This window comes from Brassica napus, chromosome A7 (assembly GCF_020379485.1).
Source record: "Brassica napus cultivar Da-Ae chromosome A7, Da-Ae, whole genome shotgun sequence".
NCBI classification, from domain to species: Eukaryota; Viridiplantae; Streptophyta; class Magnoliopsida; order Brassicales; family Brassicaceae; genus Brassica; species Brassica napus.
The window spans coordinates 24,214,791-24,226,024 of NC_063440.1; the positions used below are offsets into that span (position 1 = coordinate 24,214,791).

Sequence of the window (11,234 nt, forward strand, 5' to 3'; positions counted from 1 at the left end):
CAGCAATTAACCTCACCGGCTATAACCGGTAACCCAAACCTATAAGCAACCTAGCAACTGCTGTCTTTAACTTGTTTTTTTATTTGTTTCAAAAAAAAAAAAAAAACTTGTTTTTTTATTAAATTTTATTTTTTAACCAGCGTTACAAAATATGTTTTCTACCCTATTTAGTTTTTATTCGTATACAAAAAAGATGGTGAAGGTCTTGTATTAAAAAAAATCGAAGGAAAATAAGACGTAAAAATATTTTTTTAATAAATTAAATTGGTCTTAATTAAAAAATAAATAAATGATAATTAAATCACATTTACGTAAAAAAAAACCTTACATAAGTCTGTCTCTCTTCACCATAAAACATTTTTAACTCTCGTCTTATAAGTTCTCTTTTTCTTGGTGTTCTGCAAATTGTTTTAGTTTAAAGTCTTTCTTCTTGTTCTTGTTGTTGTCTCTCTGGTGGTGCTTCCGTGTGCGGTAAGAAGGGAAGCTTGTGCTTGTAGACTACTTGCCCTCTCTATAATAATTCGGTAACTCTACTTACGATCATCCCTTTCTCCTTATCCCTCTTTGCCTTCTTATCTAGAACAAGCGCCGTAATGTGAAAAAAAAATAATAATCCGAAAGATTTAAGTTGAAGATCGAATTTCTCAGCTTCATTTGTTTCTCGATTTTGCTTTGATTGTTCTCTGCTTGCTAGATCTACTACTTGAGATTGATTTTTGATTGATTTTCCACTGTTTTAGAGATTTGATTTGTGGATTAAAAAGAATAAAAGATGTAATTTAAATCCGCTTGAGTCCTCAAATTTGAAGACTTTTGTTGCTAAATTTATCTTCTCGCTGTTGATGTAATCTTGCGCTGATCTATTAACTAAGTTTATTGAATGTGTGTTTCAGGAAGAAAAAAAAATTTGTTTGCTGCTAAAAGTCTTTTTAATCTTATCTTCTTAATGTGTGTTTAATGAAGCTACTACAACTACAAATGATGGTTGGAGGAGGAGGAAGTGCGCAGAAGCTAACTACTAATGATGCACTTGCTTACCTCAAAGCTGTCAAGGATAAGTTTCAAGACAAACGCGAAAAGTACGATGAGTTTCTTGAGGTCATGAAAGATTTTAAAGCTCAGAGGTATTTTTTTTATATGGTTTTCTCTCTGTCTTGTGATTTATTTGTAGGAAACTAAAAACCTCATCTTATTTTTTTTTTTTATTTTTTTGTAGAGTTGATACAAGTGGTGTTATCTTGAGGGTGAAAGAACTATTCAAAGGGAACCGAGAGCTGATCTTGGGTTTCAACACTTTCTTACCAAAGGGTTTTGAGATCACACTCTTACCCGAAGAAGATGACCAACCTCCCCCTAAGAAACCTGTTGAGTTTGAGGAAGCTATTAGTTTTGTCAACAAGATTAAGGTTAGAGATTGCTCCTTTCCTTTTTTCTCTCTCTTTGCTTCTTAAGTTTAATATTAATCTTTCTTCTGCAGACAAGGTTTCAAGGTGATGATCGTGTATACAAATCGTTTCTAGACATATTGAACATGTATCGAAAGGAAAACAAGTCCATTACCGAGGTCTATCAGGAGGTATGTTTTGTAGCCTTTTCATGTGTTTTTAGTTGCACTTCTTGTCTTAGTGATGTGATTATCTTTGCAGGTGGCAATCCTTTTCCGGGACCATCACGATTTGCTTGTGGAGTTCACTCACTTTCTCCCTGATACTTCAGGAACCGCATCCACTACTAATGATCCTGCTAAAATGTCAATACGTGACCGAGGAGGCATTAAATCTCTTCCCACCATGCGTGACTCTGATAAGGTTCCTCCCTCTTTTCTTCTCTTGAAGTGTTTTGTGAGCTACGCTTGATACTCAGAGCTGTCATTTGTTGCAGAAGGACCGGATCAATGACCTCAAAACGGAGCATATGGACCTAGACCATGAGAGATCTCTGTTGAAAGAAAGCAAAGAAGACGTCAGACGCATTGACAAAAAGAGTGATTACATGGATGGCAGAGACAGGAAAGGCGATGGCATAGATAGCCAGAAAGAGCAGTTCCTCCTCGGTAAAAAGAAGCTGACACTAAGGGATAATGACTCTCCTGGAATCTCGAATCAGGCTAGAGAAGGAGGAGACAAGTTTCGTGGAGACATTGCCACTTCTTCTACTTATGATGATAAAGGTTAGCTTGGAAAAGCAGATCTCTCTCAGTTTCTTTTATTTTATACTTGAAATAATAATTGACTTTTGTGATGACAGGCCATGTCCAAGAACTTGCTTTTGTTGATAGAGTGAAGGCGAAACTCAAAACCTCTGAGTACCAAGAGTTCTTGAGATGTCTTAATCTGTTTTCAAAGGAAATTATCAGCCAACCAGAGTTGCAGTCTTTGGTATGTTTTTTAATGTAAAATTGGAGAAGATTATGGTACTTACCTGTCATTGACACGTGGACATATATATATTCATGTATCAGGTGGGAGATTTGATTGGAGTGTATCCAGACCTTATTGAGGCCTTCAGAGTCTTTTTGGTTCAGTGTGAAAAGAATGGTAACCAAAGCAAACCTTGTGCCTTCTCTTCTTACATGATTTGACCTTTTTTGTTTTTCTTTCTGCAGATGGATTACTCTCTGGTATCGTCACTAAGAGTAAGTCTACCTATTTTGATTGAGTTGAAAGAAATTGACTCAACTCTAACCACTTGGTTGCTGTTGACTACAGAGTCCTTGTGGAGTGATGGCAAAGTTCCTCAGCCTACTAAGTCACAGGACAAGGATACAGAGCGAGAACGTGAAAAGGCTGAAAGGTTTAGAGAAAGAGACCGTGAGAAGGAGAGGCTCGAGAAGGCTGCAGCGAGCCAGAAATGGGCAAAGCCTATCAATGAGCTCGATCTCTCGAACTGTGAACAGTGCACTCCTAGCTATCGGTTGCTTCCAAAGAACGTATGTAATTATAGGCTTCTCCTCTTAGTTTATGTTTTTGCTTCAATAGTTACTTAATATTTGTTTTCTTGCAGTATCCAATCCCCATTGCAAGCCAGAAAATGGAGATTGGTAGCCAGGTGCTTAATGATCATTGGGTGTCTGTCACTTCAGGAAGTGAAGACTATTCATTTAAGCACATGCGCAAGAACCAGTACGAAGAGAGCCTCTTCAGATGTGAAGATGACAGGTTCAGTTGCAGAGCCTTCTGTTATTTGTTGAACATCTTCTTGGAATAGTTTGGATTTGGTGAAAGAATGTGTTTATTTCTATGCTTTAGGTTTGAGCTAGACATGCTGTTAGAGTCTGTGAACTCAGCTACCAATCGTGTGGAAGAGTTATTGGCAAAGCTTAACAGCAATGAACTGAAAACAGACACTCCCATCTGTATTGAGGATCACCTCACAGGTAAAGTCTACACTCTCCTCTTTGTGACAGCTTAAAGTCTACACTCTTCTCTTGACTGATGTATTTTGTTTTGTTGTTCTCTTGTGTAGCTTTAAACATAAGGTGCATAGAGCGTTTATACGGTGACCATGGGCTGGACGTGTTGGATCTGTTAAAGAAGAATGCTTATCTTGCTTTACCTGTAATACTGACCCGTTTGAAACAGAAGCAAGAAGAGTGGATAAGGTGTCGTTCTGATTTTAACAAAGTGTGGGCTGACATATACACCAAGAACTACCACAGATCACTTGATCATCGCAGTTTCTATTTCAAACAACAAGACTCAAAGAATCTGAGCACAAAAGGTACAAGAGAAAGTGAATTTGTAGTCAACATCTATCTACAAAGTGTATCAATTTTTTTTATGCACTACTATCTTCACTGCAGCGTTGCTGGCAGAGATCAAAGAGATCGCTGAAAAGAAGCGAGCAGAAGACGATGCACTCCTTGCTCTTGCGGCTGGAAACAGACGAACTGTTTGCTCCAACATGAGTTTTGATTATCCAGATCCTGATCTTCACGAGGATCTGTACCAGCTGATCAAGTATTCATGTGGAGAAATGTGTTCAACGGAACAGCTAGATAAGGTCATGAAGGTGTGGACAGAGTTTTTGGAACCAATGTTTGGTGTTCCTTCTCGCCCTCAAGGTGCTGAAGACCGAGAAGATGCCGTCAAGTCTACTACGAACCTGAGCGAGTGCAGTCCTCAAAATGTAGTTACTGTGGCCAATAATGGCACTCGAAAAGCTAGTGATTTGGATAGAGATGTCACTGCTGGTAAAACTGCAGATGCCTTATTACGTGACAACACTAAGAAAGATAAAATGCCGAAGAATCTAACCACACCTGACGAAAGACCTGAAACCAAACAAGCTGTTTCTATTGAACGTGTGCATAGCTCAACTACACCGCTTGTAGATGGATTGCTATCTCAAAGGAATGGTAAACACTTTAGACTTTGCTTGATAAGAATACACTTTACATTTTTCTTGTTTGTGGATGATGAATGATATCCTTACTTGACCAGGGGTTAGCAATAGTAATCCAAAATCTACTGCGTTAGCCAGTGGAGTGGAGATTGAGATGAAGCATAATCATGTAAACGGGCCACGCGTGGAGGTGTTTCCAAATGGGACAGTGGCGGAGACATCGACTAATCAAAGACCTAACGAAGCCTCTGCCAAAGTGGAAAGAGAGGAGGGTGAACTTTCCCCCACAGGAGAGTTTGAGGAAGATAACTTTGCAGAGAATGACTTGGAGCCTCTCAGCAATGGTAAAGATGGTGGTGGAGGAGAGAATGATGGTAATGCGGTTGATGAAGGTGATGAAAGTGCACCAAGATCATCAGACGTCAGCGGAAACACATCTCAGAATGGTGATGTTTCCGGAACCGAGTCTGGTGATGGTGAAGGTTGTTACCCCGAAGATGATAACAAGGTAGAAAGTGAAGGTGAGGCTGAAGAAGAAGAAGAAGAAGGTATGTCTGATGCACATGATGTTGCAGAAGGTGATAATAGGCCTGTGTTGCCCATATCTGTGCGTAACCTGCTACATGTGAAGCCTCTGGCAAAGTATGTCCCTCCAGCGTTATGCGATAAATACAAAGATGTTACTAACTCCAGAGTCTTCTATGGGAATGACTCATATTACGTTCTTTTCAGGCTTCATCAGGTAAACACATCATCTAAAAATCAATGGGGCTGCTGGATGTGAGGCTAACTTTTTGTGTTTACTTGTAAACAGATTCTGTATGACAGAATATTATCAGCAAAGATCAATTCGTCTTGTCCAGAAAGAATGTGGAAGACCTCAAACTCAGCAAACCCTGCAGATTCCTACTCCAGGTGATTTTTATATGAAAGAATGTGGTTGCATCTTTGTTGCTGCTTACACATCTTGTTTCGTTGTTGGAACAGATTCATGAATGCTCTCTACAACTTGCTTGATGGCACCTCTGATAATCCAAAGTTTGAAGATGACTGCCGAGCTATCATTGGGACACAGTCATATGTTCTCTTCACACTGGACAAACTGATCTATAAGCTCATCAAGCATGTAGGTTCTCCATTTTGGTGTATAGTTTCTCTTCTCTTCACCTGTGATTCAACTAAGCAATGTGATCTTTTTCAGCTCCAAGCAGTAGCAGCTGATGAGATGGACAACAAGCTACACCAGCTATACTTATATGAGAAATCAAGAAAGCCTGAAAAATATCTTGATGCTGTTTATTATGACAATGCTCGTGTTCTCCTTCCTGATGAAGATATATACCGCATTGAATGTGTAAGAATCACCTCCCACAGTTTTGGACCAAGCTGTGGCTTATGATCCATGAACTTCATAGTTTATGCTTTTTATTGCTGCAGGAACTGTCGACACCGACAAAATTATCTATGATGCTTCTGAACAACGGACATGATAAGCCTGATGTGACATCCATATCCATGGATCAAACTTTTGCATCTTACCTCCACAATAAATTCCTTTCCAGTCAACCTAATGTGAAGGAGAATCCTCGAATCTATCTAAACAGGTAAGTGTATACAAAGAACCATCCCATAGTAATGCGGAAACTAATTAGATGCTCTCTTCTTTTTCCCTCAAGGAATAAGCGTAAAAATGGTGAGGATCAAGTTAAGATTAGTAACGGTTTGGAGTGTAAGATAACCTGCAGTTCTTCAAAGGTACAGTGCCTTGTTTTTCTTGCTTAACACTATGACAACGACTGTTGTTTATAAAGCAATTGTTGCGGTGTATATCCTGCAGGTCTCCTATGTATTCGACACAGAGGATGTTTTGCATCGTCTTAAGAGGAAGAAGGTTTCAAACCAAAGCAGACAAGACCCTGTTGTTGCCAGTGGCTCTTCAATCAGGCAAAGGAGGATACAAAGTTACCAAAAACTTCTCACCGGCCAATGACCTTTCTCACACTTGCCACTGTTGAACAGAGCAACTTCTCACGCTTTTAAAGACATTCTTTTGGTTGATATACTCAGCATTGAGCTTTGTCGGAAGAGAGGAATACTGGAAGGGATTAGCTTCCACAGTTGTGTATATAAAGCTTTTGTATGTTGTAACATTAACTCAAAGTTCTCTTGTTTGGTCCTATTCTTTCCAACATTAATCACCTGAATGAAAAATTTGTTCTGTATCCTTAAATAGTGTACAATCTCAGGCTCTAATGTATTTTTAGTTGACTAAAGACAGAGCTAACGTGGAGCTTCTTTAACCGGCAAGCTCGCTGATTGGTGGACGGTCCATGATATCTGCTGCAGCTGCTGCACTACGTTGCAGCGTTGGGTCAATATCAGGCAACTTAGGAATCTGAGCCAAGAGGTCAATGGTGCGTCGTAACAGGCGAGCAAGATCACCTTCGTCCATTGCACATTCCATCATCATTTCTTTCCAACTTAATCCAGAAGCCCAAGCTTCAACCATACCAGAGAACTGAACATCCAGACAACAAGAAATCTCCACCTCATGCTTCTCTTGAAGCTTAATAAGCGAGCTTCTTTGCTCTTCTAAGAAATTAACCACGTCAACTACTGTATCAGACGGTTCGTATATGTAGTTGTTGTCTCTCCACGGTCGAACTTTAATGCCTTCGGAGACTAAACTCGCGCATACGCCAGCTAGCTGAGGAGGCTTGAGATCGACAAGGACTTTGTTCCGGAGCACCATTGCGAGCCAGAGCTCGTTCTCTCCTCGGATTGCAGCAGCTGTTTCACCCAGAGGAAATATCAAGTGCGTGTTAATGTCCAACGCTCTGCTCTCGTGAATCACATTGCTTATACGCATGAAGTCTTTCCAACCAGACGGTTCGATCTGCTCCAAACGGTTTATGAGGCGTCTCGATCTCGCCTTCAGCCGTTTCATCTTCTCAACCGTCAGCTTAGCGTTCTCTAGAATTTTCTTGTACTCTCTGAACCCTGCTGATCTTGATATCCTCTTCTTCAACCGCGACACTTTGCTCCTTTGTTCCTTGTATTGTTCAGCAGCGTTGTCATACTCTTGGGACATGTGCAACACCTCGTCTTCCTCGGAGAGGCTGCTTAGGACAGGTACGTTTAAACTCCAGGACCATGTCTCTAGAGATCCTTCCATTCTCCACATGCTTCCGAGTTCGGATTCGGATAGTTTGTCCCACTGCATATCTGCTTTGTCAAGAAGAGCCTTCATGATCTCTCGAGGCAAAGCGTCTCCTATCGCTAAGGCAGTGTTGGGGAAGCCAGTCCTGTAAACAGTCCTTATCCATTTCTCAGTGAAGAGATACCACGAGTTATCAGAGCCAAGAGCCACATAGTAAGATGGTTTAACAATAGGCTCATCAGCCGCCGGTTCATCCTCGATAACATTCAGTGCAAAGGACTCATCCAAAGACATCATCTTCTGAAGCTTTGAACCGTTAAACGAATCAATATGCCCCAAGTAAACCGCAGGGACTGACTGCTGCATCCCTTCAGAATCTTTGAACTCCAAACATATAAACGGTAAGTTTCCGTCTTCCATCCCTTTTAGAAGCGGTTTTAATGCTGAGAACCTTTCGAGTTCCATCCTTTTTCGAAATTCAGTACGCTTGCGTTTCTCTTCACGCAGCTCTCCCTGAAGTGCAGTGATCTCCTTGTACTGATTCGCTGACAGAAGCTTCCTGCTCTTCTTATCTATCGCCTCATCGCTTATCTCTGACGTCAGAATCTCGATCTTCTTGTCGATTTCAGCAAGCTCCTCCTTGGCAGCAACCATCACGTTACTGCTCACATAGTTTCCGAAACTCTTCTCAACTAACTTTTTGGCTTCCTCCAGACTTCTCCCAGCTTGCAAGACTTTCCCGTCCTCACTTCCATTCGATTTACGAGTAACTTTTGAACCAGCTACAAGATTCAACACCATTCCATACGAAGCAGTGAACTGCGACACGAGAGGCTTTACTCCAGCAAAGACAAGTTTGCAGCACTCCTCAGCGCCTTCAAAAGCAGTCTGAACCAGCACAGTGTAGCCCTTGTCATCAATCCCTCTCCTTCCAGCACGCCCAGCCATCTGGAACAATTCGTTAGGACCCAACTGTATCCGCTCATTACCAGCCTTCTTTGTCAGAGACGAAATAACAGCGGTTCTGGCCGGCATGTTTATTCCAGCAGCAAGTGTCTCAGTGGCGAAGACAACCTTAACAAGTCCTCGCTGAAACAGTTCCTCAATGAATGATTTCCAAAGAGGTAGACATCCTGCGTGATGTGCAGCGATTCCCCTTAGCAGTCCTTTCTCTGCACTCTCTCTCACCGCATCTGGATAAAGAACACGAAACTTCCTCAGGGCCAGCTCAACTTCACCTTTCTCGCAATCATCTAAAAGCTGAAAATTCTCAACATACTGCACGGCTGCATCACATCCTCTACGGTTGAAAATGAACCATATCGCTGGTAACATATCTTTTCCCTGGAGATGCCATAACGTGTCGCTGATTTGAGGCACCTAAAAGTCAAGACTCAGCTCAGTTATTAGCTTAATCATATGAGAAGTTTTAAAATCATTAGGAAGCATAATGTAAGACCTGTGAACGGCGGATCTTGTTAATCTCATTCTTTGTAAGAGGATAATCAGAAATGTTCACGAGGCTGTTGTAGCTTGTATCACCTCCTCGTTTTCTTGATCTCCTTCCCCTGCGGCCATCGTCGTCATCACGATATCTAGCTTCCGAGGCTGACATTTGCAAATAATTGAGAGACAGCTTCCTGCTCCAACAAATGAAATCATCTTCCAATTAACTACCAGAGAGAAATATTCTACACTATATGTTGATGATAAAAGCATAGATATGAACAAGGATTACCTATTCACATGTATCCCCTTCTCATCAAGCAGAGGTAGTAAAGAATGTTTTGTTGAGAAGTACCAAGTTAATGGAACCGGGCGTCTTGTCGAAGTCACCAACTCAGTCTTACCATGTATCTGAGGACAGACACAGCACGTCTTAGACAACATGATAATGGAAAAGCTATAATGGATTCCCTTAAGGACGATGTCTAGAGACTCACCTCACCAATCCAACCAGCTAATTCATCTGGGTTTGCAACAGTGGCTGATAGGCATATAAGTTGAACCTCCTTTGGGCAATAAATAACCTGACAGAATCCAAATGAGACACTGAACCAATAAACCTTTAGAGAAGGAAAAAAAAAAAAAGAAATGGTGGAAGAAGAAGAACTCACAATCTCTTCCCACACAGTTCCTCTAGATATGTCACTTAAATAATGAACCTCATCCAAAACAATCGCATCAACATGAAAAAGTCCAGTTCCTGAAGAAGCCATTCCAACACTAAACATTTCCACACAAAAAATCAGTATTAAAGTAACTCCTCAAGAAAAACTAGACTCTCCAAACGAGAAACACCTTTGATACAACATGTTGCGGAGAATCTCAGTAGTCATGATCACAATCTGAGCGTCTTTGTTGATGGCAGAGTCACCAGTGAGTAGACCAACGTTATCATCACCAAACGTCTCCCTACAAAAAATCAACCACATTTCAACAATTACAGTTACTTTCACACAACCAGGTTCTAAAAATCGGTCTAGGCGGCACCTAGTCGGCAAAAGATTTTTAAAAATCTCGGTCTAAACATTCAAAAAGTCCCTAAATAATAATCATCTCTAACCATTTCTTGAACATTGCACAACACATCTTCATGGTAATCACAAGGATTACCTAAACTCGCGGAACTTTTGATTAGAGAGCGCTTTAAGAGGCGTAGTGTAGAACAACCGCCGACCTCTAGCCACAGTAGCAACAGCTGCTGCTTCAGCTATCAAGGTCTTCCCACTACTAGTCGGAGCAGAAACCACCACTGAAGAGCCTCTCAGAAACGCCTCAATAGCCAACCTCTATCCAAAACGACGCAGTTTCAGATTCGCACAGAGTGATTGATAATAGAGATAGTAAAGCTGATTGATACCTGAAACTTGTCAATTCGAAAATCGTAGATGGAAACGAGCTCATCGATATCAATCATCTCGACTCCGAAATCTCGAACGAGGCTGCGAAGCTTCTCCACTCTCTGCCACCTAAACTCCACGCGCTGCCGAGAGGATTCCGGCGGCGAATCGACCGGGAACTCGGGCTCGTCGTCGTCGGTGTTACGAGTTTCGTCGGTGATGTCGTCGTACTCGTCTGCAGCTTCGTCGTCATCTTCGTCCTCTTCGTCTTCGTCCTCGTCTTCGTCGTAGTCCTCGGAGAGCTGAGATTGGGACGGTGACAGAGACTTCAAGGAGAGGTGGGATTGTCTTGAAGGAGGTGTTGGACGGAGGATTAGGGGTGTGGTGGTGAAGCGAAAGGATGGGGAATGAGAGAGAGGAGAAGGGAAGTGGAAGAATTTGAAGGAGGAAGAAGGTGTGAGGGAGACGACGGGAAGAGTGTTCATGTTCCTCCTGGGAGGCCTTTGGAGATTGATTTTTTTTGGATATTACACCCAATAAATTAATTTTGATATTTCCGATTTTCCAAGATATATTAGTATTACGTACACGACTATACTAATAATTATATTTTGAATTTATATTATTTAATAAGACATTTAAAATTTTGTATAATTTTTTTTTGAAAAGCTATTTTTATATCTTCTTCGCTTATATTATTGGGATTTTTCTAAATAAATTCATTTACTCGAAATGCTGAATGCAAAAAAAAAAAAAAAAAAAAAAAGATGACAGCTGTGGGATTTGAACCCACGCCCTTTCGGACCAGAGCCTAAATCTGGCGCCTTAGACCACTCGGCCAAACTGTCAACTGTTTAGTTAAACCTTTTGTCTTTATATCTACAAAA

The 11,234-nt window shown here is 41.1% G+C and overlaps 2 protein-coding genes and 1 non-coding gene across 3 annotated transcripts; 1 reads left to right on the forward strand and 2 right to left on the reverse strand.

The window, feature by feature from the left end:
* Nucleotides 1–79: 79 nt before the first annotated feature.
* Nucleotides 80–6,568, forward strand: LOC106429554 (paired amphipathic helix protein Sin3-like 4). Its single transcript, XM_013870301.3, has 21 exons — nucleotides 80–524; nucleotides 964–1,124; nucleotides 1,217–1,406; nucleotides 1,478–1,576; nucleotides 1,647–1,808; nucleotides 1,882–2,170; nucleotides 2,248–2,378; nucleotides 2,462–2,537; nucleotides 2,606–2,635; nucleotides 2,709–2,929; nucleotides 3,004–3,158; nucleotides 3,249–3,376; nucleotides 3,466–3,720; nucleotides 3,803–4,357; nucleotides 4,443–5,086; nucleotides 5,159–5,259; nucleotides 5,332–5,470; nucleotides 5,546–5,698; nucleotides 5,782–5,948; nucleotides 6,021–6,099; nucleotides 6,182–6,568. The coding sequence occupies exons 2-21, from the start codon at nucleotides 979–981 to the stop codon at nucleotides 6,332–6,334; spliced, it is 3,873 nt and encodes a 1,290-aa protein (XP_013725755.1). The 5' UTR covers nucleotides 80–524; nucleotides 964–978; the 3' UTR covers nucleotides 6,335–6,568.
* On the reverse strand, nucleotides 6,463–10,901 carry LOC106429555 (DExH-box ATP-dependent RNA helicase DExH15 chloroplastic). The gene is made up of 8 exons (XM_013870302.3): nucleotides 10,368–10,901; nucleotides 10,121–10,296; nucleotides 9,806–9,919; nucleotides 9,622–9,730; nucleotides 9,448–9,534; nucleotides 9,243–9,361; nucleotides 8,964–9,144; nucleotides 6,463–8,884 (listed from the first exon to the last, which is right to left on the reverse strand). Exons 1-8 carry the CDS (start codon nucleotides 10,830–10,832, stop codon nucleotides 6,641–6,643), a joined length of 3,495 nt encoding a protein of 1,164 aa, XP_013725756.1. The 5' UTR covers nucleotides 10,833–10,901; the 3' UTR covers nucleotides 6,463–6,640.
* A 214-nt stretch (nucleotides 10,902–11,115) lies between these two features.
* On the reverse strand, nucleotides 11,116–11,195 carry TRNAL-UAG. The gene has a single exon. It is a non-coding gene; the product is annotated as a tRNA-Leu (tRNA).
* Between the last annotated feature and the right edge of the window lie 39 nt (nucleotides 11,196–11,234).